The sequence below is a fragment of the Ailuropoda melanoleuca genome, chromosome 2, assembly GCF_002007445.2.
Source record: "Ailuropoda melanoleuca isolate Jingjing chromosome 2, ASM200744v2, whole genome shotgun sequence".
NCBI lineage: Eukaryota > Metazoa > Chordata > Mammalia > Carnivora > Ursidae > Ailuropoda > Ailuropoda melanoleuca.
In genome coordinates this window covers 76,479,083-76,505,453 of record NC_048219.1, presented here as the reverse complement: position 1 = coordinate 76,505,453, position 26,371 = coordinate 76,479,083, and the positions used below count along the sequence as shown (strand labels likewise).

General features: G+C 47.7%; 1 protein-coding gene across 4 annotated transcripts in view; it reads left to right on the top strand.

Moving 5' to 3' along the window:
- Window positions 1–25,452, top strand: part of SORT1 (sortilin 1) — a 42,947-nt gene extending 17,495 nt beyond the window's left edge. Inside the window, exons 6-20 of one of the 4 annotated variants that reach the window (XM_034654031.1) lie at window positions 1,026–1,075; window positions 2,163–2,290; window positions 4,938–5,082; window positions 6,054–6,209; window positions 7,809–7,915; window positions 11,058–11,160; window positions 11,492–11,660; window positions 12,468–12,658; window positions 13,409–13,531; window positions 14,812–15,001; window positions 18,369–18,485; window positions 19,070–19,178; window positions 20,180–20,286; window positions 20,573–20,696; window positions 20,867–25,452. In XM_034654031.1, the coding sequence (XP_034509922.1) occupies window positions 1,026–1,075; window positions 2,163–2,290; window positions 4,938–5,082; window positions 6,054–6,209; window positions 7,809–7,915; window positions 11,058–11,160; window positions 11,492–11,660; window positions 12,468–12,658; window positions 13,409–13,531; window positions 14,812–15,001; window positions 18,369–18,485; window positions 19,070–19,178; window positions 20,180–20,286; window positions 20,573–20,696; window positions 20,867–20,881 (1,834 nt within the window). In that variant the 3' untranslated portion in view covers window positions 20,882–25,452. Of the gene's footprint in view, window positions 1–1,025; window positions 1,076–2,159; window positions 2,291–4,937; window positions 5,083–6,053; window positions 6,210–7,808; window positions 7,916–11,057; window positions 11,161–11,491; window positions 11,661–12,467; window positions 12,659–13,408; window positions 13,532–14,811; window positions 15,002–18,368; window positions 18,486–19,069; window positions 19,179–20,179; window positions 20,287–20,572; window positions 20,697–20,866 lie in introns of all 4 variants that reach the window. The other 3 variants (XM_034654030.1, XM_011224968.3, XM_011224967.3) reach the window with 3 other exon arrangements.
- The last annotated feature ends 919 nt before the right edge of the window (window positions 25,453–26,371 follow it).

Genomic DNA, 26,371 nt, shown 5'->3' with positions numbered 1-26,371 from the left:
AACTGGATTGCTGATAACTGTTTACTCACCTTTTAGATCTTTGATTTGTAGGAATTGACAGCCTGAAGTGCTGAAAGGATGTGCTCAGACCCCGCACCTTGTGCTGGTGCTAATCCATAAGTACTATCAGGGTCTGAACCCACTTTCCTGCAAACTCCCTTTCCGAGGTAGAATTTAAATAATTCAACCTCTGACTTAGCTGTCTATCCGAGATGAAAGAACTAAATTATTTAGTACATGCAAAGCACTGAACTAGGTTCTGAGGGGAAACAATAAAGCATAAAACTTCATACCTGTCCAGAAGAACCCAATAATGTAGTAGGAGAGCGAAGGCATACACTGTTGGATTAAAGTAATTAAACAGGAGACAAAGGAGTGCCGAGCGGCTGGTACAGAACGGCACAGCACCCTAGAACGAGCTTTCTCAACCTTGGCACTCATGACGTTTTGGACTAGACGGTTCTTTGCTGTGGGGGGGTCGTCCTCTGCATCTCTGGCCTCTACCCACTAGATACTAGCAACAACTCCCCGTCCCCCAGCTGTGACAACTAGAAATGGCCCCTGTAAGATCGCCCCCCCAACACCGGTGGAGAATCACCGCTCTAGAAGTTTGCGGCAAAGAAGCTTTCCAGTTGGAGTGCAAGGGCAAGTTTCATGGAAGGGCTAGATTTTAAGCTGGAGCCTAAAGATTGTGAGGTTGGATCTGGTTATAGGAGAGGAAAAAAAGCATTTTAAGCCAGAAACAGGAAGAGCAAGTGCAAGAGGCAGATTTGGAGAGTAAACAGACCAGTCTGAGCAGCTGGAAGAGTTCACGTGGAGAGGTGGTGGACTGGGGGAAACCCTGGCGTGGGGCTGGGGGGCGCCTTGGCCGGTGCAGCTGGGAAGTCTGGCGTCCGGCATCCCAGAGGGCTGTTTCGGCTGGCGCCTGTGGATGGAGCTTATCGTTAGTAGCCTTGCTTGGAGCTTTGTGACTGCGGTTGAGAGCAGTCTTGAACCGTCTTTTCTCTGTCTTTGCCTCTCTGTAGGGGATCAGAAAACACCATCTTCTTTACCACCTATGCGAACGGCTCCTGCAGTAAGTATATTTTAGTTCCGAATAAGAGTGTCCTGTTGTCCATTCACAGTAGAACGTTCTGGGTTGTAAAAGGTAGAAACATCAAAGATCTTTCTATTCTCCTGTAATTTTAATAGCTAAGATAACTGTCAAGCATTTTTAAAATTTTGAAAGTACTGAGCCTAGACCAAATAAAAACGTAAGCTAAACACTGAGGCAGTGTAGTTCGTTTTAGCAATATATTTAAATAAAGTAAATATTAGGCTACAAACAATAACAAGTTGAAACACGTTGGATTTCTGCCAAAGAGCATGGAGGTTGTGTTTGTGTCGGTGGATGTTGTTGGCACCGTTTCTTTCTTTTTTTTTTTTTTTTTAAAGATTTTATTTATTTATTCGACAGAGATAGAGACAGCCAGCGAGAGAGGGAACACAAGCAGGGGGAGTGGGAGAGGAAGAAGCAGGCTCATAGCAGAGGAGCCTCATGTGGGGCTCGATCCCACAACGCCGGGATCACGCCCTGAGCCGAAGGCAGACGCTTAACCGCTGTGCCACCCAGGCGCCCCTGTTGGCACCGTTTCTAAGCAGAAAGCATGGTCCTTCGTTTATTCATTCAAACAAATTCATTTCATTTTTTCATTCATTGATTTGCACACCTGCAGTAGTATGCCCATCACTGTTCTAAGGATGGAGAGAGCAAGACACCCAAGCCCTTGTCTCGTGGGGCTTGAATTCCAGTAGGGGTATTAGACGATCAGTAAGAAAACCAAAAACTCAAACAAGACTACTTAAAATAGAAAAAGATAAGTGCGTCGTGAAGAAAGCAAAACAGGGTGCTCTGGCCGTGACATGCTCGTGCGACACCGTATTCGAATTAAGTAAACTCTGTCCTTCTGTCCAGTGCAAAACCTCACGTGTATAAAAGTAAAACCCAAATGTGAATTCCCTGTGTCTGATGCTGTGTCATTTTACATTGTCGCTTGATTAACTAGCATAGGATTAAAAATCCTTTACTATAAAGTTGAGAACATTCCTCTAAAACAGTTGTTTTGAACTGGAGGCTCAGCAGTATGTGCAATTTTAATTAATATTTTGTCTTGTTTAAGAAGCTGACCTTGGGGCACTGGAATTATGGAGAACTTCAGACTTGGGGAAAAGCTTCAAAACGATTGGTGTGAAAATCTACTCATTTGGTCTCGGGGGACGTTTCCTTTTTGCCTCTGTGATGGCTGATAAGGTGAGTGCTGCCTCTTTTGGAGGTTCTGAAATTTCTGTAAATGTGCCTCAAATGGACCCTTTTACTGCTGGTACTGGCAGAGTTGCTTGCCTCTCTGCAGCGTTTAGTGTCACTAACATTTGGAGGTGATTCTTTCTAGAGGCTGATCGATCCTTCTGGGCTACTGTGCACATCAGCCTGTTGTCACCGCATGAACACCCGCAGCCCCGGTGTCTGGACTTTACTCAGACACAGATACCTGAAAAAAAGCAGTCCACTTGCTCAGTATCCAATAATGATAATAGAAATAGGTAATATTAATTAAGTACCAGCTGTATTCTAGGCGCTGTTCTAGGCCCCAGGACTATAGCATTGAACAAAACAAATAAATGTCCTGCTCTCAGAGCTTATATTTAAATAGGGAATTAGATAGATACTAAACTAATAAATATGACATTATAATATTAGGTAATGATTCAGGCTACGAAGAAATCTATGACAGAGTAAGGAAATAGAATGTGCTAGGAGCTGGAGCAGTCCTATTTTAGATAAGGTGGCTTGGATGGGCTGTCTGAGACCCAACTGAAGTGAGAGCATAGTTCTGTGCACATCGGGCTGAAGGAGCAGTAAGCACAAAGACCCTCAGATTGGATCATGCTTGAAATGTTGAAGAAAAGTGAGAAGGGCAGCATGGCTGGAGCACAGAGGAGCGTGGTCCAAAAGGGGAACCATGGTCAGATCAGACGAGACCTTTATAGGCCAAGATCTTGGCTTTTATTCTTCATGTGTCAGGAAGCTGTGAAAGGTTGTGAGCAGGGGAATGGCGTAAGTTGGCTTCTGTTTTGACAGAGTCGGTAGGTGCTGAATAGCCTGACGGGGGCAGGAATGGAGGCACCAAGAGCAGCTAAGAGGCCATGACAGCAGTGAGAGAGATGGTAGGTTGTTGACGTGTATGAGGGAAGAAGGGCTGAGATCATGGATATATTGTTAACGTATCGCCAAAAGGATTTGCTGATGAATTAGACGTGGTTTGTGAAGGCATGAGAGGAACCAAAGGTAACTTTAGAATCTTTGCCCTGAGCAACTGGGTGAATGGTGGTACCATTTCCTGAGATGGCAAGAGAACTAAGTTTGTAGGAGGAAAATCAAGAATTCAGTTTTAGATATGACATGTCCACTAGACAGCTAAGTGGCAATGTCGGGTAAGCATTTGGGTATATGCATCCCCAAACTACATGGTGTATGAAGCTGTGTGACGCGATGATACCTTCTGGAGGACTGAGCGCGTGCTGGAGCACCCCAGCGACACTGAAGGGTTGGAAAGAGATGAGAATCCAGCAAAGACGACGGACGGAGGGCGGTGGGGAATCAGACAGGGATGCCACGAAAGCCAAGTGGAGAAAGCGTCTCGAAGAGGAGAAGCGATCACCTGTGTGAAACTCAGCTGAGATGTGGAATGAGAGGAGTCCTGAGAATGGTCCAGTGGAGCTGGCGAAGTGGAGGTTGCCGGTTACCTTGACAAGTGCAGTTTCTTCGGAGGACTGGGGTTAACGGGCTGATTACAGTGGGTTCAGAGAGAACGGGAGCGGAGATAGGGAAGTAGACACAGTAACTACACGGAACTCCCTCGAGCAGTTGCACAAAATCCCCCAGCGACCGTGGGAGCGGGTCCCCTCTTGCCTCATTGTGTATCTGAGGAAATTGAGTAACTTGCTTAGGGTCACCCAGAGATAGAGCCGTGGCGGGAGTCAGACGTCCCGCCTCTGGAGGTGGCGTCCTGCAGTATTCCATTACTGTCTGCACCGTCAACATCCTCCCGTTCGCTTCTGAACTCTGGTTCCTACCTGTAACAATGAGCAAGAGTGAAAGTCAACGTCTAGATATGAGCTAGAGAAGTAAGCTAAATGCATTTGGCACTGAACTTTAAAGAGTATTGAACGTAAGAAGGCACTGGGACCTTGTGCCCGGGCCAACTGTGTCTAGTAGGATCTGAAGCTGTTTATCAGAGAGGAGGTGTTAATTGCCTCCTTACCAGACTCCTTTTAGCAGATAAATGCTCCCTGGTCAGCTCCTTTGTATCGGCCACTTCCCCGGCTGTGCACGTGACTGTCGTTATGGCTGTTCACAGACACTTACTTCCTGAAAGAGGAGACGTGTCACATCTTGACTTCCCTGTAATCTCCCAAGCATGGGTTTCATCTCCATTTTTAGACTCTTAATAATCTAATTCTTTGGATTATGCCAGGACTATCTCAAGGGGACCAAACTTTTGTGCAACAATCCTCATTTTAAGAATTATCTGAGCAAGCATATGCAAATGGCTGTGAAGCCAAACTACTCATGGCCCTTAGCTCTACTGAAGGAAGTGGAAATGTCAGAGGTTGGGAAGATTATATTTTACAGGGCCATACCAGAGTGAAGAAGCCAAAGAGGAAGCCAAGATAGCCTTAACTTACAATAGAATGGATTGTTCCATGGCCTGGAACTTTGCTAGGGGTTAGAAATTGCTTTGGTAATTGGTACGGGGACTTGTCAATTAGAACAGTTGTACCTAGTGAGAAAATGGGTAATGATACTTGTAATTATGAAAAATAACGTTCCTATTCATGTCCCTGCACGGGGCATCTTGGCAGAAAATTAAAAAGGTAAATATTGGCATTTGTTCCAGGATACAACAAGAAGGATTCATGTGTCAACAGATCAAGGGGACACATGGAGCATGGCCCAGCTACCTTCGGTGGGGCAGGAACAATTCTATTCTATTCTAGCAGCTAATGATGACATGGTGTTCATGCATGTAGACGAACCTGGAGGTAAGAGGCATTTTAGTGGCCCACCCTTGAATGCATAGAGATGTAAGCTTCAAGTTTGTCTTTGAGCTTCCTTCTTACACGTTGACTTTCTCTCTTACCCCTAGGTATTTATTAGTGTCCTACTGACTACACTGTCTTGCAGATAATATGTAGTCTCTGTTACGAAGGCCCCTTGTTTTGACTCTAGAGTATGGTCTAAGGGTGTGTCCAAGCATTCTAGCGCAGTGCTGCTCAAAGAGCAGTCAGAGGACCGACACTGGTTTGCTCACTCTGTTACCGAGTAAGCACAGAAAGCAATAGCAAGAATTGAGAAACTCCTATAGCCATTTGACAAAGTGATTTCTTATCTGTTGAATCTAATTATTGAAAAGTTGTGGATTATATTTTGTCTATCTTTTGTACTTCACTCTTCTTATGATTAATTTTTACTGTATTTTACAAAGGATCCGTTTGTGCCATAATAGAAATTTAAAAATTGATCCTTCACCAGGGCACGGAGGAGCATGTGACTCTTGATCTTGGGGTTGTGAGTTCAAGCCCCACCCTGGGTATAGAGATTACTTAAATAAATAAAACTTAAAAAAAAATGGATCCTTCACCACAGATAGTTTGAGAAGCAATGTTCTGGAATATAAAGATTTAGAGATATGTATGATATGAATCCAAACGCATTGCCTCTGGCACCAGAATATATCTCGGAAGGTCTTTGCTGTAGCATCTGATTAATCCAGCCAACAAACAGCAGCTCCCATGCTCCAGGCACCAAGCTGGGGGCTGGAATTAAAGGTGGACATGAAAATCACAGTATCCACCATGATTAATTCTCAGGTCTGCATCCATATCATGAAGAGAGACGGTTGGCTAATGTATGCAGTCAGTCAGTCAGTCAGTCAGTCATTCGTATGGTTGGACTGTTGTTCTCTCTGTTCCCTCCCAAGGATTTAGTGTTTTTGTTTGTTTGCCTCTTTCAGATACCGGATTTGGCACAATCTTTACCTCAGATGATCGAGGCATCGTCTACTCCAAGTCCTTAGACCGACATCTCTACACCACCACAGGTGGCGAGACAGACTTTACCAATGTGACCTCCCTGCGTGGGGTCTACATAACAAGTGTGCTCTCAGAAGGTGAGTCTGGCCACAGCTGCCCTTCAGCTGAAAATACTGGGAGTTGAGGTTTTTGGGGGAGAATAATGGGCCTGTGCCCCCAGTAATGTAGCTTGCCTGGCCTACAAGCCTATCCATGTAAATTCTGGCTCTTTATTTTACGTAAGTTATGGTAAATAGAACTTTAAAAAAAGCAAAGCAACAGCAGGTAAAAAGAAAGACTTTTTGGGTTCTGTGTTGTTTAAAATAAGTGTTAAGTTAAAAAAAATAAGTTTTCTATATCGGGAGGTTCAGGACTAGGGGAACGAGCCTGAGTTTGAACCACTGCCTGCTTTTCGCCTTGTAGAGGACGCAACTGAGCCTGCATTTCTCTCGTGTTCTAGTCAGTGGTTCTGCAGAGCTTGCCTTGCTAAGGCCCGGTTTTACAAATAAACACGTCACCCTAAAGTACAAAAAGGCTCTTAAGGTTTTGTTTAAATATATATTTATTTTTTGGTAGGAGGTGGGGGTCATTTGTTTTTATTTGTAAAGATCTTGCAGTAGTCTGCAAGGTCCTAAGCGGTATTGGCCCCCATTTCCTCTCTGACCTCACCTTCTACCCCTTTCCCCTCTGCTTACTATTCTGGTCGCTCCAGCCCTCTGCACACACACATGGTTTAGAGATTCGCAGGCCCTGTTCTCTGTTTCCCCAGAGAGCTGCAAGGCTAACGCCGTGCCCCTTCCCATCTGTGCTCATGTGTTGCTTTCTGACAGGAACCTGCCCTGGGTATCCTGTTGGAAACTTGTCTGCCCCCCCCCCCATGGACACACTCAGCCTCTCTTTAGCTGGGCAGGTTTTTCCCATAGCACTTACTGTCTCACATACTGTATAATTTACCTATTTACAGCGTCTGGTGTTTGTCTGACCCTGCTAGGATGTATATTTCCCCAAGTTTTTTTTTCTGTTTTGTTCACTGATAGAGTCCCAAAAGTTTACAACAGTTTTCATAGTAGGCACGCAATAAATGTTTATTGACTAAATGAATTGTCCTTCATTTGCTTTCTCGTTTGATTTTCCTTGGACGTCTCAAAACATATTGTCTCTGAATTTAAACCTGCAATAGTTATGTCATTGAAAATAGAACGGGGAAGAGACATGCAGAAAAAAGTGTAAGAGATCAGTTACGGAGTAGCAGAAAGACAAAAACTAGGAATTATTTCGCCAGACTTACACACATACATTCAAATCACATTCAGATCTTGAGAGTCCCTAACGGAAGCCTGGTGCCCCGGCCTTATCTGAGGAAAGAGAGTGTTGCCCTCCCGTTGTAGATTTTGCTTCCAAGGCAAGCAAGCAAGGAAGGAGAACGGACATCAGCCTGTTTGTGTTGCTGAGGAGATAAAAGGTGTCTTTTCAAGAGTAGCAGTCTAGATTTCTGCCATCAGCTGGGGCCTGTTGAGGTGGGAAGCCTTCCTTAAATACCATAGAATGCTGCTCAGTTGCCCACCAACCCTGAGCCGGTCCGTTGGATGTTACAAGCTGTGGGACTCCAGACTGCTAATGGTATCATGTGGTCACAGGAGAGAGAGATGCAATGATAAACAGTGTAGCAGACTTAATATCATTCTTTTCCCATTCAGATAATTCTATCCAGACTATGATCACTTTTGACCAAGGAGGAAGGTGGAAGCATCTGAGGAAACCTGAAAACAGCGAATGCGATGCTACAGCAAAAAACAAGAATGAGGTTTGTTTTACCCCGAGTGTCCCGCGCGTTTGGAGCAAGGCAGCCGTTCTGTTCTGCTCTGATCGGTGCCAGGCCTTTGAATAACGAAGTTTCATACGTGATTAGGGCCCATAGCTACGAGCGGAAAGTCTGGAAATGAGAGTAATGAAAGGAACTTAGAATGTAGGAAAAGGAACTGCAAAGAAAAGCCAAAAATACTACGGATTATTTGTCTTTTAAAGAAGAGCAAAGCTGAAGGCTAAAATTTTGTGTTTGACTGCACTGCTGAATGCAGAGTGGAAGGTGGGCCTGTGATCAGTTCCGAGTCGGCGCGGCGGCTGAGACCCGGCATTCTGCACGGAGCCGCAGACCGGCTGTTCGTGAGCAGTGCCGAGCCGCGCTGGCCGGAAACAGGCCGCAGACCTCGGCCTTCTCTCCCCCTCTGCCTGGGCTCACCGGCGGGTGTGGGTGGTGACGCCGCGCCATCGCAGCTGTGAAAGCCAGAGCTGACCCCTCTGAGGAGAGGCTAAGAATAGAGATGCAAAGGCGCTGCTCCGGGAGGTCCCAGATTCCAGGAGCGATGGGTCTTGACAGGCAAGAAAGAAAAAAAGAGAAACAAGCTTTGTGTCTGGCTCCTACGGAATTTGAGAGGAGCTTCGGGAAACCCTGGGAGCTTTCTTCAAAAAGCAACAGTGTTGGTGGTTCCCGAGGTCTCCTCCGAATACCTGTGGCTGATAGGCACTCTGCTGTTGTAGGGGGGATTTTTGTTTTGTTTTAAGACCCTCGGACAGCGTGAGGTAGTGTACCTGTGCCCCCAGCGCGCTCTCCCTTCTCTGTGCTCGCAGGTGCCGTGAGCCTCTCTCCCCTCTCCTTTTTGCCCATCCCTTGCCGTGGCCTCGCCCCGTGCCTGCCCTCCTCACTTTAAGCCTGGCCGGTGCAGTGGCCTCTTGCCTGGCCTGGCCACTGTCACACTCCCAGTTCACTCACTCTCCCTGCTCAGTACACCTCAGGGCTCCCCTTGGCCTGTGGAGAAAGTCCGTGCCTCTGACCTGGTGAGAGAAGATCCTCTCCTCCTGTCAGGCTCTCTTCTGCCTGTTCATTGTCGTTGTCCATCTTATCACTGGTATTTTCTTTAATGTAGCCCTCTGCTGCCCCCTGAACACCCGGAAGGCACCCCTGCCGCCGTGGCCTTGCCCACCAGACTCCTGGGGAAATGTGGCTGATTTTCCCACCCCCGAGTCATTAGAATTAGTGGAACTCCTGACCGTCCTTAGTGCCCTCTTCAGTTAGAATTAATCCTTCGGGCGCCTGGGTGGCTCAGTCGGTTAAGCGTCTGCCTTCGGCCCAGGTCATGATCTCACGTCCTAGGATCCAGTCCCATATCAGGCAGCTTGCTCAGTGGTGAGCCTGCTTCTCCCTCTCCCCTGCTCGTGCAATCTCTCACTACCTCTCTCTCTCTCTCAAATAAATGAATAAAATATTTTTTAAAAATAAAATCAATCCTTCCTCTTCATTTCACCAATAGTTTGCTTGAACCTCTTTTTTACTGCAGTATAATATATGACATAGCATCAACATTTTATCCAACACAGATCTCTTGTAAAGCATTAACTTTCGTTGTGCTTTTTAGCTCAACTGGTTTCTTAGAAATCTCTCTCTCTTTTTTTAAAGATTTATTTATTTTAGAGAGAGAAAGCATGTGCGTGCATGTGTGGGGGTAGGGGCAGAGGGAGAGAATCTTCAAGCAAACTCCCTGGTGAATGCGGAGCCCAATGCAGGGCTGGATCCCAGGACCTGAGCTCATGACTGAGCTGAAACCAAGAGTCAGACGTTTAACCGACTAAGCTACCCCATGGCCCCTCAGAAATCTCTCTTAAAGGCGGGACTGGGTCTTACTTTGAGTCACCACCACATCTTGTACAGTACCTGAAATATTTCAGGTGTTCATCAAGTTTATTTGTGTAGAATCATGCTGTAAAGATTGATCAGAGGCTTCAGTATAATGCAGGAATAAAATAAACTAAGACATTGCACATGAGAAAATAATTGCATAATTTGCTCCCAAATATACGAACGCATTTTGGAATCAAGAATATCCCACTGGGTCTATAACTCACCACCAAAAAAAAAAACCCAAATTAAAAATGGTTAAAGGACTTGAATAGACATTTTCTTAAAGAAAACATATGAATGGCCAAAAAGCACATGAAAAGATGCTTGACATCACTAATTATTAAGAAAATGCAAATCAAAGGCACAGAGAGATCACCTCACACACACTAGAATGGCTACTATCAAAAACAAAACAAAACAAAATAACGTGTTGCTAGGGATGTGGAGCAATTAGAACCCTTGTGCACTGCTGGAGGGTTTGAAAAATAATGCAGTCACTATGGAAAACAGTATGGTGGGTCCTCAAAAAATTAAAGGCAGGACTACCATATGATCCCGCAGTCCTCCTTCTGGTTGTGTATCCAAAGACCTGAAAGCAGGGTCTTGAAGAGCTATTCGTATGCCCATGTGCATAGCAGCTTTATTCCCAAGAGCCAAAAGGTGGAAGCAACCCAAGTGTCCATTGACAGATAAATGGATAAGCCAAATGTGATAGACACGTGCAACGGAATAATATTCTGCCTTAAAAAGGCGGGAAATTCTGACACTCGCTACAACATGGATAAACCTCAAGGACGTAAGACTAAGTGAAATAAGCCAGTTGTGAAAAGACAAATATGGTTCCACTTCTATAAGGTACCTGGAATAGTCAAATTCATAGAAACAGAAAGTGGAATGGTGGTTCCCATTCTGGAAGTTCTGGAGGTCCGGGAGGACGGGGTCTAGGAGGGACTGGGAGGAGGGGAAATGGGAGTTATTGGTGAATGGGTGTAGAGTTTTAGTTTTGCAAGATGAAAAATCTCTGGAGATAGATGGTGGTGATGGTGGCACAACGTTGTAAATGTACTTTACCCTACTGAACTGTGTGTACACTTAAACACGCATGGTTAAGACGGTAAATTTAATGGTATGTGTAATTTATCCACAGTTTTTTTTTAAAGAGTATCCCACTGAAGCCTGGATTAAGTTCAAAGATTCCTTAGAAGGCTCTGTGAGATGAGTAAAAAATTACACCTTTGGTTTTAATCTAAGCTTTGGTTTCTTTTCACAGTGCAGCCTTCATATTCACGCTTCCTACAGCATCTCTCAGAAGCTAAACGTTCCGATGGCCCCACTCTCAGAGCCTAAGGCCGTCGGCATAGTCATTGCCCACGGTAAGCAGCCCCCCCGCCCCCCATCTCTCCGGGAACCATCAGCTGAGCACACTGAGACTCGTCCCAGCCTTGAATCCTGTAAGAAAACCACCATACAGGACTTTTACCATCCTTCGTAGAATTTCTTACGTGATAATGATACTTCGGGTTTTCCCTAGAGAGAGAGACGTGACTTCTCCCTTTCCCAAATTTTGTGGTCTTTTTTTTTTCTATTACAAGAGGCATAATGGGAAATAACCAGAGTAAATTCTTCGAAAATTATTCTCTCGGCAGTAAATCCTCCCTGTTTCGTTGCTGATTTTTGCTGACAAGATGGTGGATTGTGTTGTAGGGAGTGTAGGGGATGCCATCTCAGTGATGATCCCAGATGTGTACATCTCAGATGATGGGGGTTACTCCTGGACCAAGATGCTGGAAGGACCCCACTATTACACCATCCTGGATTCCGGAGGCATCATTGTGGCCATTGAGCACAGCAGCCATCCTATCAATGTGATTAAGTATGCATGAGCTCCGTTCCGCCCACACTGTCTGCGGGGAGGGCAACTGTGGGATGCTTTTCGGTTGTGGGGCGGATTGGGGGCATGAGGGCTGGTGACAGACCCTGATTCAAATGTGTGCAATCTATAGAACTGTAGGGAACATTCTGGAAGGGATTGCAACCCACATTCAATGGCTTTGCTTTTTCTTCTGACTTCCTCTAGCTAACTCTTTTCGTCACTTTTTAAAAATATTCTTCTGGGGCGCCTGGGTGGCACAGCGGTTGGGCGTCTGCCTTCGGCTCAGGGCGTGATCCTGGCGTTGTGGGATCGAGCCCCACATCGGGCTCTTCCACTATGAGCCTGCTTCTTCCTCTCCCACTCCCCCTGCTTGTGTTCCCTCTCTCGCTGGCTGTCTCTCTCTCTGTCAAATAAATAAATAAAATCTTTAAAAAAATAAAAATAAAAAATAAATAAAAATATTCTTCTTTCTCTCCACAAGAATCTTACAGAAGCGTTTAAACACTTTGGATGAAAGATGATTCCTTAAGTGTATATTATACAAAATAATTTGTTTGTTTATTTAGAAGCCCACTCTTTCCTATGAAAGAAATTTTATAAAGGCATTTTCTTCTGTACTCTTGAATGAATCCCTTTTACCTACCCTATTAACTGGAGGCATTAAAAATTAATATAATCATCAGTTAATAAGCCATCACCTAAATATGAGGGTTTTCTCTGGTTTGGGATCAAACAGCTAGAGTGGTTTCCTGATACTGCCATACATGTTGACCCTCTGTCACAGTTGTTCTCTAATTGTGGTTTCAGGTTCTCCACAGATGAAGGTCAGTGCTGGCAAACCTACATGTTCACCAGGGAGCCCATCTACTTTACTGGCCTCGCTTCAGAACCTGGAGCTCGGTCCATGAATATCAGCATTTGGGGTTTCACAGAATCGTTCCTGACTCGCCAGTGGGTCTCCTACACCATTGACTTTAAAGATGTCCTCGAAAGGAACTGTGAGCACCTCCTTTGACATTTTCTACCAGAAACTTATAAGCCCGTTTTCCTAAATAACCAATTCAATTTCATTTCTTTTAGCTGGAATAAGAAAATGCATAGGAAAGAGGGCTGAAGAATGTTCTACGTGGGTAATCAGGCAATAGAATGGTATCAGAAACGCAGCTTCCCTCTTTGGACTAGCACTGTCCAAGAGAAATAAATGAGGACCACATGTGTGATTTAAGTTGTTCTATCAGCTGCATTGTAGGAGTAAAAGAGGTGAAATCTACTTTAATAATAATATAATCATCTTAACCTATCCAAAATATTATCATTTCAACATGTAAGCAATATTAAGAGTTATCGATGAAATGTTTTATATTTTATATTTCTCTTCTAAGGCTTCAAAATCCAGTGTATATTTGACACTTTCCTTATAGTAAATCTCAATTCAGACCAGCCGTAAGTGGGTAAGGCTCTCACATAGGAGAGGGTAGCTTCACGCTGTTGGAGCTCAGTAACGTTTTATGGGACAACTTTCTGCTTGGACGGATAATGCATGCTTGCGTTTATCTAAAATTATTTCATGACATTTGGGGGTTTTCACCCTTGATTGCAGCAGAACTGTAAAGAGAAAGCTTTAGAGGAAAGTGCATTGCAAAGAGCGTCTGACTGATTGTGTCCCTTATCAAAATGTTGAAGTGGAAAAAAAAAACCACATTGAAGTGAGAAAGTTTTCACATAGAGAGTTTTGGCTTGAATGTCAGTTACAGGTGAGGCTCTAGAATGTGGATGGGGTGAGCACGGAGCCCACACTGACCATTTCAGAATTCCGTGGCTTCATGCTGGAAGGCATGTTAAAGGCACAGAAAATGGCTTCAGAAAAGGAGGTAAAGGGGCGCCTGGGTGGCACAGCGGTTAAGCGTCTGCCTTCGGCTCAGGGCGTGATCCTGGCGTTCTGGGATCGAGCCCCACGTCAGGCTCCTCCGCTGTGAGCCTGCTTCTTCCTCTCCCACTCCCCCTGCTTGTGTCCCCTCTCTCGCTGGCTGTCTCTATCTCTGTCAAATAAATAAATAAAATCTTTAAAAAAAAAAAAGAAAGAAAGAAAGAAAAGGAGGTAAAAAGAATCCCAAGCAAAGCCAGGCCCCAGTACCAAAGATGCTGACATTGTACTGAAGAATGTGGAGGATAAAAGAGAAAACTGGAGAAAAGGCCCCCGCCCAGCAAGCTGCAGTTTCTTGCTACTGTGTTACGATAAAAGACTTGAGGTTTCAAGTCCCTGTGGTTGAATTTTTGTCCTGTTATTCAACCGTATGGTGGGTCCATTTCCTCAGAATGTTAGTTCAGTGACTCCTGGAGGAAGCAGACACTCCGTTTGGACCTTACTTTTCTACAAGGTGTTTAAATGTGATTTAATACCCGAGAGTCATTATCCAGATTCATTAACTAGGCTGTAAAGGAGCTGGCCTATGAGTTTTCCCCTCATAAGGCAGGTCTGTGGTTATCCCTGAAGTTTAACGCCATTCAAAGATTTAGTGAGCACCTGCTTCTTTACAGGCTCTGTGCTGGTCTTCGTATCCCAAAGGATAAAAACCTAACCCACAGTCTTTAGGCCATGGCCTTTGAGTCGTTTGTCCAGGAGTGGATGGTACGACTTATGAAGCCAGGTGGGCTGTCATCAACAGTCCAGTTGAAAGGCAGTGGGCTAGAGAAGTAAAAAGTCTAGAAAGAGATGGTCTTCCCTTCTGTTTGAGGCAAGCTGACCCATGGTGAAACTGAACCTGTGCTTTTGGCTGACGGATATCTTGTCCTAAAAGGAAACAGCTGGTTGCCCACCTGTGGCAGCGGCGCACAAGACGGGGACAGCAGCCTCGCCGCTGGAAAGGAAGCTTAGAGGTGCTCCATCCGGCTGCCCACTTTGAAACAAATGAGGTTTTTCCTAATACTCAAATGGGCGGTGAGACACGGAGAATCTTCCTCTGGCATGAGGAGATGCCAGCTGCTGGTAGGCTCCGCGTCCTGTAACTTATGTCTGCAGTTCCAGAACGAGGCAGTAGCATGAGTCAGACACCCCCAGTTCCCCTCGTTGCTCTGCTGTCCTCCTGGCAGCCACTTCGCATGTGTGGGTGTGGGGCCAGGCGGTGCCCTGAACAGCCTGTCTTCTGTTTAGGTGAGGAGAAGGACTATACCGTATGGCTGGCCCACTCCGCGGACCCTGGAGATTATGGAGACGGCTGCATCTTGGGCTACAAGGAACAGTACCTGCGGCTTCGCAAGTCGTCCGTCTGCCAGAACGGTCGGGACTACGTTGTGACCAAGCAGCCGTCCGTCTGTCCCTGCTCCCTGGAGGACTTCCTCTGGTATCAGCATCCCTCAGATCCCTGTTAGCCCCTTGCTGTGCGGGAGGAGGTGAAAGGCAGTTGTCTTCTAGGCCTGAAAAGGATTGAAATCCTTCCTTCCCTGGGGGCGAGCTGCTCCTTCTTACTGAGGAGACGGAGGTACAGAGAAGGGATCCAGAGTGACTGGTGATCAGACAGGTTGAGTTGTCACGGCAGACGGTTGTTGCACAGGGCTGGCGACAATCCCCAGGAATCCTGGTCTGTCAGCAAGGGACAGAGGTGTGTAAGGAGGAGGAGAACTCAGAAACCCAGAGAGGAGACGAGAGGGCAGAACCCAGCCGGAAAGGCAGTGCAGGAGCTGGGAGGAGGTGGGACTTCCGTGTGCTCATTGAACACTGACAGCCCGAGGTCAGCAGGAGGTAGGGCACCAGGTTTTGGATTGTCTGCGAGACTGAAGGCAGAGAGTGTGGGTCTGTTCTGAGACAGGAGGGGACGTCAGGGTACTGATGGTCCAGATGTCCTGTCAAGGCCTAGAGGCCATCGAGGTGATATCCCTCAAGTTCAGGACCATCCGGGCTGCAGGGTCAGTAGCATGGCCGGCACGGAGTTAGTTGGTTATCTAAGGGCAAGGCAGTCCCCGGGTCGCCAAGCAGGGTACTACTTCCTGTCACGGCCAGTAATCTTATGGAACTCACTTCCTGCAAAATGTACTGGCAGGAAATAGAGGCGAATCCTAGAGGATCTAGAAAAGAGTGCCGACGGACAGCAGTTGTGTCCCTCTACATCACATTCTCTAGAACTGCAGGCGACAGAGAATATGGGACTGAGCGAACCCCAGTCTGACCAGTGTGCCCCCCACCCCACCTTGTAGCTCACATCTGCAGATCGAATGGGCCGGGGTGCCCCTTCTGTGTTTCCGCAGGGAAGGGGATCCCTCCGGTGGCTGTGGTGTCACTGTAGGGCTAGAGCTTGTACACTGTGACCCTCTAGCGGGCTGTCTTCGTCCAAGACGGCGCGCAGACCGGGTCTTGATGACGCGGCCTTCTCCTGCTTTCCAGACCTGCTGTGCTTCGTCAGAGCTCCGCGCCATTGTACATGCGGCCTCCTCCCCCCAGGAAGGCTTCCCACATTCCCTGCTTGACCCCCAGGCTTGGAGGAGTCCCGCTCAGCCTTTAGTACTTAGCTCACGTCTCACCTCCGTAAAGCCTTTCCCAGCTTCCCCTCATGTGGGCTTCTGCAGGAGGCCTGTTGCCATATCTTGGTTATCGGGGATAAGTCTGGTTCTGCCGGTAAACTCTCGACTCCTTGAGGGCAGATTAGATTTGATCACTATGCAATAGTCACGGTAGCTCCTGACATTTACCAAGCACTAACTCTGTACCAGGCACTGTCCGAGCCATTTACATTTAGCCCCAGCAGCTCTGAGACACGGACTGCTGCCATTTCCATCTCACCAAGGGAGAAAGGAAGGTTCAGAGAGGTCGTCACTACCTTGCCCGCCATGGCTCAGCTCCGGAGCCTACACGCTGTACCGCCCGTGCTGGAGAAGTGTGTACTTTGTGGCCAGGAGGGGCACTTGCCCTGACATGTGGGACTGCATACCTAAAATTGTCACCGGAATGTCTTTGGCATCTTCTGTTCTTCTTACCCTGCTCCCTAAATATTTGTCACGACACCTTGAAGTACAAGCATCAGCATAGTCCCCAGACATTTGTTGCATCCTTGCTGTGCGCAGGGACAGTGGAAGGTTTGCTGTTGACGCTCCTGGTCAGATGCACAGAATTATGCTGTGCGACAGTGCCTTGGGGATTTAGAGAAGGGAAAGGCCGTTCCATCGAGAGCCGAAAGGAGGCGGCTCAAAGAAGGCTTTGTTGAGGAGGTGGCATTTGAGCTGAGCCCTGACAGGCACGAGGACCTGACCATGCACATCTGGGCAGAAACAAGTCGTTAAAGCCAGTGCACCGGTGCGAGCACAGATACCCACCAGCGTGCTCAGGAAGGCTGTGCTGGGAGATAGGCCGTGAGGGGAAGTCGCAGTCGTCACGATAAAGAAGCAAGTAGGGTGCAGATGGGGCAGGACCAAGCTGAACATTCGGCTTAGATAATGGAAGGAAGGTAGTGGCGTGGACAAACACGGGGAAGTGATGGGCGAGGCCGGCTTGGAAGTGAACACATGATGTGTTTTGAATGCTTTATTTATTGGTGGTTCTGCCGGCAGACTTAGGTGGTGACGTCCAGCAGGTACTTGGAAATACAGGATCACAGCTTCCAAAGGGTGAAACCTGGAAGTTTTCACTGCAACAAATAGTTAAAGCTCATGCAGGGAGAGCAGCTACAGGGTAAGAGAGTGAACTGCAGACCGCAAGCAAGGGTCTGCGTGTCCAGGTTAGGAGGATGGAGGCGCAAAGCGAGCAGAGAGAAGCAGGGAGCACAGCTTCACAGGGGCGGGGGCAGGCGCCACAGCACAGGCCGGCCCAGAGAGGGCTCCCCGAGGCTGCGGGACTAGTGCGTCCCGGGGGCCTCAGACATTTGCCTCCAACGTGGTGAGGGGGTTGAAGCCAAAATGCGCAGAATAAAAAGTAAGCGAGTATAACAGAACAAGTACAAAATATACAAAATATTCTTTAAGGAGTTTGGCTGGTAAAGAAGAGGGAGAAGGGGGAGGATGTGCACAGGCTAAGGAGAAGCCCCCAGGTGAGTGGGCCTGGCAGTCCCTCCACACGGTCAGCCAAGCAGGGTCCCAGGGCAGCAGGAAGGATGGGCCAAGGATGCTCATGTAGGGGGTCGGCCGTGGAGAGGAGGCAGGGTGTTATTGCTTGGGGGAAACAGAGAAAGGAGAGCCGATGGGAAGCACGTGGAGAGGTAGGATAGAATGGAGGGCAGGACAGGGCATTCATGTTGGAGGCAGGGATCCTCCAAGAAGCTAGGAGGGATAGAAATGGGGCAGGCAGGGAAGATTTGACATGCACCTGGGGTATGCTGCCAGAGAACATAACAATGAGTGATTTGGAGGTAAATGAAAAGGTGACTAAGCATCGTGGGGTTGGATCTGTCGCTGGTGCCACTGTTCCTCAGTGTCTTACTTCTGGAGCGAGTCCCCGCCCTGCTGCTGTCAGTGCCTTCCTGGGGCCGCCACTGTCTGCACAGGGCTCCTAGCTCCCGAATCCCGAGTCCCCCAGGCCTACTCCGTAAGCCACTGGTGCCCCAGTTAAGTCTTCTCCAAGTCTGTCCTCCTAAGTGGGCCTTCCTTACAGACAACACTGGGCTGCTTCCGTGCGACCAAAGACTGGAATATTAATCTGCCACTGCTCCACATGAAACCTTGTTACTAGTCACCTCACTGTCTTTCAGCAACTCTGAAGGATACTTTATTTCCTGACTCTTACAGTGATTTTGGCTACTTCCGTCCAGAGAATGACTCCAAATGTGTGGAACAGCCAGAACTAAAGGGCCACGATCTGGAGTTTTGTCTGTACGGCAGAGAGGAGCACCTGACAACAAATGGGTGAGGCGGCTCTCCTCCTGAATCGTGACGGCGTGTCCTCCCCGTGCAGAGTGAGCCCCACGCACAGCGCCGCACACCTCCGTGCAAGCAGTGTTCTGGCGCATGCCAGCAAAATACTAACAGAACTTTCTGTAGCACTCTGCCATGTCCGATATGGCCGCCGCTAACCCTGTGTAGCAACCGAGGCACTGAACTCATTTTACTTAGTTTCAGTGCACGTAGCCACTGTATTCAGCAGTGCTGCTCTGGAGGGGACACAGTACCTTCCGCTATACACTGTCCCCACTCCCATTTTTGTGCCACGTGTCAGTGTGCTTTCCTTGGGTCACAGTTCTTTGGCCCCATCTCTTCAGGCAGAAAGGTGGGTGTGTCTCCTCGGCACGGCCAGGGATTCGTGGTCTGTTCAAGGCCTGAAATGACACAAAACATCCCCAAAACATTCCTGAGGCTCTCCCCTCAGGCCTGAAAGGTGGCGGATGTTTGAGAAGCTTTTCTGCAGCTTTTCAAATCTTTTTTCAGGAACGAGGCAAGAACCCAGGAATGCATCCTAATGGTCTGATAACAAATTGTCTCTGCCCCTTCAGGTACCGAAAAATTCCCGGAGACAGATGCCAGGGTGGTGTGAATCCAGTCCGAGAAGTAAAAGACTTGAAAAAGAAATGCACAAGCAACTTTTTGAGTCCCGAAAAGCAGGTATGTTGAAGTAGATCTGGTTTCGGTACCAGTGGGGTTTCGTGTTCTCCCAGAACAAGCGACAGCGTTAAGCACTGTAGTCCTGAGCACAGAGTGGCCAGACTGCTTCCAGCAGGCTTTGCTGTGCACCGGAAGCCATTAGGTGGAGGATAGGTCTCACACAGATGATAAACTCACCTACTAAAAATTTTTTTGTTGGAGGAACAAGGTAGAATTCCATAAAATTGTTCCGAGTCTTGGAAGCATCGAGTTGAGGACATTTCTGAGGCTGAGAGTCACTTAGGGAAAAGACTTGAAGTCGGGCCTTAAAGGGCGGGAAGAGAGGAGTCCTGGGCCATCGTTTAGGTGGGCTCTGTGCTGAGTCATGCCGAGTGCGTTCAGACTGGACAACTGAACTGCGGTAGTAATGGGCTTTTGATGTAGAAGCAAGTTACGGGGCTGATTACAGCTGTAGACTGAACCGTCTGGCAGTGACGTGGGAAGTGGTTCAGAGGAAACCTCTGGGTAAAGAAGCACTGGACCAGCAGTGTGATGGGGGCAGTCAGCTGGGGGCCCCAGATTCCTAATCCATAAAATGGGAGGTGGACAATCCACGGTCCCCCCTGCCCCTGGCCTTCTAAGGGATGAGGCCCCGACACGGGTGGGATTAGGAAGGTAGTGGGAGAAGATTGTGTGGGTGTGTGTCCTTGTCAGGGGCAAGTTCCTTCCTCTCTGCACCCCAACCCTGTACTCCTCAGAGTGTGTGTGTGTGTGTGTGTGTGTGTGTGCGTGCACGCGATTGCACAAGACTCCTGCCCCCAGGGACACAATGTTCCCAGAATCTTCAGGGCAGCCGAATTCTGGTTACCCTTTGCCAGCAGTGATGCGCTCCTGGTAGCTGGGAAAGCACGAAGGGCCTAGAGACTGCAGATCGTTCCCAGAGAAACCAGGGGAAGGAGCAGCCTCTTTGAGTTTGGTCCTAGCACGTGCACACCTGAAATTGTTTGTTTTAATTTGTCTAGAACTCCAAGTCAAATTCTATTCCAATCATCCTGGCCACCGTGGGATTGATGCTGGTCACCGTCGTAGCAGGGGTGCTCATTGTGAAGAAATACGTCTGTGGGGGCAGGTAAGGAGCATGGAAGTCGGTCAGAGGTATTGAATTCAAGCCCCAGAGTCAGCCAAGGGCGTGCAGTTGAGCCGGCCCTTAGCGAAAACTGGCTAGTTGAAGTGATGCTCCCGAAGCATCGGGCCCAGGTCGTCTCAGAGTTTATATTTGCCACATGCCAACTGTGGGCTGTGCTTCCCATGTGTGTGACTCAGGCTGTGAGCGTATAAAACTCAGAAAATCCACAGTCCTGTCAGACATGCACCCCTGCTCGCCGCGTGAGGCTCACGGAGGTCTCCACCCCCAGGTTCCTGGTGCATCGGTACTCCGTGCTGCAGCAGCACGCCGAGGCCAACGGTGTGGATGGTGTGGACGCCCTGGACACGGCCCCCCACACTCATAAGAGTGGTTATCACGACGACTCAGATGAGGTGAGACCATTTCTTCTTGAGGGGTGGTCCAGAAGTCCAAGAAAAGAGTGTTTCCTTTCCTGTTCATAATCAAGATCCGAATGAGGCGAAGGAGGGTGTAACTAGGTCATAACTTTCAAAATAGGAATTTTTTAGTGTGTAAATAATATGGTCTCTGTTTCTCTTCTCAGGACCTCCTGGAATAGCTCCTCAGAGGAGCTGGGACCGAGCACAGATGATGGAACCGCAGTACCTCTGACACTCCCTGTGGCACCAACTTGGGGGAATAAATTTCCCGTTGCAAGGGCCCCAGCTCTGTTTCTGCTGCTTCCACCAAAGCCAAAAGGACCTGCGCTAAAGAAATGCAGGGGGGTGGGGACCCTAAACAGTCTCACGATTGGCTCTGAAAAGGGGGGGAAAACTAAATTCTTAAACTTTTTATTTCAAGCTCTGTCTTTTTGCAAAGTATGGGTTCTTTTGGTTTTGTTTTTGTTTAATAAGGGAAACGAAATGGGATCAGAAGGGAACGTTTCACTAACCCCCCTGTTGCATGTTTTGCATGGCGCCTGCCCCAGGGCACCTGCCAACCCCAGCATCAACTCTCACAAAGGACCCGGTGCTGTCCCCGGGCTCTGCTGGCCACACAAAGCAGCTGCCGAGAGGGCCTCGGGGGCCGCAAGGACTGGCACAGCCTGGTGGCCTTTCCCCGGTCAGGGACAGCCCTGCCCCAAGAACACTGCACACCAGCTCCTCAAACACACACCCCGCCTTTGCTTGCTTGCTTTTTCGGGGACCATAGGCCACAGTGGTGTCTCTTCCCCCCCTGTTTAATTAGGCAATACCCTCGTTAATTGCCCTTTGGTAACTGACTTAACCATGTGCTTCCAAGACACTAAATCAGGAAAACTTAAAGGGCAATATTTTTAACTTGGGGCAGGAAGAAGGGAGCAGCAGGGAATTGACTAGATTTAGCACCTATTAAAGGACAAATTCTTGCTTCTTCCAAGATCTTTCCAGCCATGCTTCGTGTTTGTGCCAGTGGACTAGCTCAAGGACAGGCTTAGGGCTTGCCCTGGATGTCTGCCCAGGCCGAGTGGTCTCTCTGCTGGAGCCGAGGGAGGGTGCCCGGGGTGGCCCCTGAGGACTGAACGTCACAGTCTTCCATGTCCTCTGCCACCTGTGGGCGAGGTGGGGAATCCTTAGGACAGCTGCTCATTTGCTTGCTTCCTCTTGGACTGCTGATGTACATGGAGCCAGGACTAGGCATGTTTTCAGATTATAGGCTATTTTTTATTAAATCGGGATTTTATTACCAGGCTCTCCTCCTCACCCATTTTCCCCAGCTTTGCCAAGTAATTTGTTGGCATGAAACTTTTGGCAGAACCAACTGGAAACACACGTCCAGTGTGGGTGATGTTTTACGTGATGCGTTAAGTTTGTATTTTAAATTTAAGGAAGTTTTCCACTGGACATTTTTTCAAATCAAGTTAACAGTAGAATGCGGTGAGATGGATTTTTGGGTGGCCACACAGTAATGGAAAACTGCAGTAATTCATTTTAATACAGCTTGAATATTTGCTATCCAGGAATATAGTATACTACGTTTTTGGTCTTAGTGTCCCTACTGTGCTGGCCACAGTTTCTCCCAGTGATTATGATTGGGACATTCTTTGGTAACTGCCATTTTGCTGCTAGTTCATTTTATGGTGATCAAGTCACGAAAAAGTAAACGTGCCAAATCAACTTTTGTCAGAATGCATGAGCAGATGGCTGCGTTCTCTCCTCTCCAGAACGGATTAACAGCAGCAGGGAAAGTGGGAGAGGGGGTGGATGGAGAAGGTTAGAGACTTAGAAGCTGCAGCAGAGCTAAATGAGTCAGGGAGCTTCAGTCGAGAAGTAAAGCTAGGGCAGTTTTTGTGAAGAGAATTCGTATTTGAGACAGAGAGCACTGGTCTTTTAGGGAAAGCTCATTCATTTTGCATCGTTTTTAAATAATAATTTAAAAAATTCCAAAGGTAGACCAGCTCACAAATGATAAAGCGTCAGTCTTTGTCCCGGACACCCTCACCTCCTGCCCAGAGTGATTGTGATGCCCAGAAAAGACCCACTTCTGCGCACTTCGCCCCACAGCATATACCGCCTGGGTAGATGTGCCCGTGCGTGGTAGTTCTCTGATTTGTTGAGGATGTAAGACAGTTCATCTTCTTCTCCAATAAGGTTAGAGCTCTGTGCTTCTAAGGGTATCTGGGATTTCCGTAGAGCCTGGCAGTTTTCAGAGCACTTTCACTTGGCAATAAGTCATTGGAAACTCACAACATTCTCAAGGAGACTTTCTCTTTGAAGACAGGGGTTGGCCATCCCTATTTTTCAGGAGACAGAGCTGAGGTACAAAAAGTGAGTAGATTGTCCAGGGTCCCTGTGTGTGTCGTGAGCCATGCTGGTTGGTTGTGTTCAGAGCTTTTGAACGTTTTCATGCACGCGGGTGCTGTGTGCCTGGAGCGGATAGGGCTCCCAGTGAACGGACGCCTCGCTGTTCTTCAGGCGAGGGACAGTGGCATCGGTGTCGGGCCATATGTAGCGCCTCTTTGCCATTGTGGTAAACAGAAAAATTTATTCTCCTGTTTTTCATGGCTGAAAAACAAAAATTAATGGTGATTTTGAAAATGTGTTTAGAAACTGCCCCTCCTCACCTAGTTGCGGGAGTGCGTTCTCCCTTGATGAGCCACCCCTCTCCCTTCTCCTTGTTTTCTCGTCCTTGGCTGGCTGGCTGGCTGGCTGGCTCCGTCGTTTGGAGGACTGCTGACAAGCCTGGCTCACCCAACAAACGTATGCCCTCAGCCAGAAAGTATAACAGCCTAAATCCATGATAGCTTCGAAGAGCACATGATTTCTAATTTGTCCTCCTGACGCTAGGTTGGGAACACCGTCTTTGAAAGTAAAGTGTAGCTTATCGTTGTGTGAGATCCCAGGCTTGATGGTAGCAGAAGAGATGATTTCTGGAGGTTTCAGCGATAGGATTGAGCATTGTCAGAGGTTGGACATATCAGACTATCTTCAGTGGTCTGAGCTTTTAAATCCAGGTAGAGAACTTAACCATCCCTCACCTGCGACAGGCATCTTGGACCTAAGGGGGCTTTTGGTTTTTAGTGACTCTAGAGGCCAGAAGTACATGCACCTGGGCTGGTATTTGAATGGGGGCACCACTTAGGAGAAGAAAATGTCTGGAGGGTTCTGGCAGTTCTAAGCTGGGCTCAGGAGATTCACTAGATTAGCTATCAGTGAAATTTAGAATTTGCCATCTGCCTCTGAGTAGGCTTTCCAGTGTGTACCTCTCTAATTCCTCGGTTTGCCTCTGGGCCTCTCCATGTCCAAGCTGGCCTTTCAGCCGTGACACATTAGTAGCAGACTGGCCACCTCCAGTCCCTGTGCTGGCTCTCTAAGCCGCAGCTGGTTCTCCCACGGCCTTGGTCACAGGACCAGGATACAGAGAGGAGTGCAGGACCGTCCACACCCATGCCAGGCGGCGGGGCTGCCCAGAGTTTCGGTCAGTTCTCTATGTTCTGGGCCAGTCCTCCAAGTAGAGAGGTCCTCTTTCCCTTCAGGAGAGCCCTAAAGAACCCTGCCTCTCTTCGGTGGTTTGGGGTGCTTCCTGCTCATTGTTGGTACATCCTCCTCGCCACAGAAAGCCTGGATACGTGGAACTGCTAAAATCAGAGATTCAGCTTTTCAACTTTGCTACCACCTGGCCTCAAGCAGGGAGATAAACATGGACTTCAGTGTCCTTTGAACAAAACCAAAGTGTAAGATGCACCGCGTGGCGGAGTGCTGGGGGGGCCAGACCTTCAGCGCTGGCCTACAGCAGGTGCCGGGTGTTCTGTTTCATCTGCCACCCGTGTGCCCAGCAGCTCTGGGAGCACCGTCCTGCCTGAGCAGAGCCGGGCCTGCCCTCATGGAGGCTCACTGACACAGCGGGAGCATGTTGATTCCGTGGTTATGTTGCATTATAACAATAAGAGTCAGAACATTAATTTGAAACTGTCTTCAACAACTTGCTGTATCCATTTTTTCACACCAGTACATTCTTAAGCATCCTTGTTTATACAGAATAACATAAACTAATCTGTACCTTTATATATATATATGTACATATATACATGTATAAACTGTATAGTGTACATGTTAATGATTTATTGATATGTCCCAGATCTTTCATGCAGTTCTCATCCTCCGCATGCCCTCAGTTTGTGGTCGGGTGACTTGAATGTTCCCCGATAATCCTGCCCACCTCCCGTGTTTGGACATCTAGGGAAGGAGGGTTTTGGTCGTACCCTCCTTATCCTCATGCACAGAAATGCTCAGGGTCCCCATGTGCCTGTTGTTTAACCCTCTCTTGTCTCTTGTTCCCTTTCTGAGCATGTGGTCCCTCCCTGTCCTGTAACTTCTCTGCCCCCTCCCCCAGCTGTGGGACAGCTGCCTTCCTACTAAAGTGTAAAGCAGTATTAACATCATTACTGCATGTGCGCTTATAACCCAAGTCTTCTGTTCCCTTGGGACAGAAAATTGCATGTGGGGTGGGATAATCAATTTTCAGTGACCCATGTCAGTTACACAACAAAGCCAGACCCCATAGCAAAATTCCACAAAATGGAAATCAGACTTAAATTTCTTTATTAGCATTGTGTAAATAAATCTGGATGTGTTTAACTTTGTACTGGTAATTTTCTGTATATTTGCAATATTTGGGTTAGAAATAAAACAGACTGGACTTTGATACCTGACCTATCGAAATGACTAAGCTACAGTTTGTTACCATGACAGATTTCCCAGTTTTCTAGCTTCAGAAATCAAACTCCAGCAATGAGAGAATAAGCCAGGTAAAGAGCCGGGACTACATTGGTAGCACGAGGGTATTAGATAAGTTGTGGGGGAAAACTTAGTTTTTCTTGTTCTTTATGCCCCTAAAGGTCTACCTCCCACGGGTATTTGTAGGACCAGCTTTCCCATTCTTACCCCACATGCCCTCTCAGCGTGCGACTGCTACCCACTTCCTTCTGGACACAACAGCATAGAATGACTGTCCTGAATTAGCTGTCTCTTCAGGCAGGTTTGACAGATGACAACACGGGAAGCTTAAGTTCAATACCTTCCCAGCCGCCGCCTCTCTTAGATTTCTCTTGCTGCCCTTGCTCATAGTCCTGCCTGATCCATTTAATTCAAGGACCTTTCAAAGAGTTGCAGCTTTCCTTTCTCCCCAAATATTTCTTTTAGGAGAGGTTCCCATCCACCTCCCTTGAGCCTTTAGCCGAGCCTTGAAGACTGCTGCTCAGCCTGCCATCCTGAGTGACGTTTCCAATGAAAACTTACTCTGACGTCATGATCTGAAGACCACAAGGCAGAAGACGTTCTCTTAAGGAGCTGGCTATCTGGTGGAAGAGTTCCTCCCTCAGGAGGTCGTGTCTGGTAGTTTTATTTTCAGGAAGTCCTGCTCATCTAGTGTCAGAGGACTTACTGTACCAGGATCACTAGGTTGCTTTTTTAAATGCAGATTCCTGGACCCCACCAAGACCCATTAAATTAGACTTTGTAATGGACAGACCCTAGGAGTCTGCATTTTTAACTTGCTTCTTTTACACCTTTATTGTAACAAAGGTCTCAGACTGAAAGTCTAGGCCAATTTCCTACCACTGGTGTGGGGA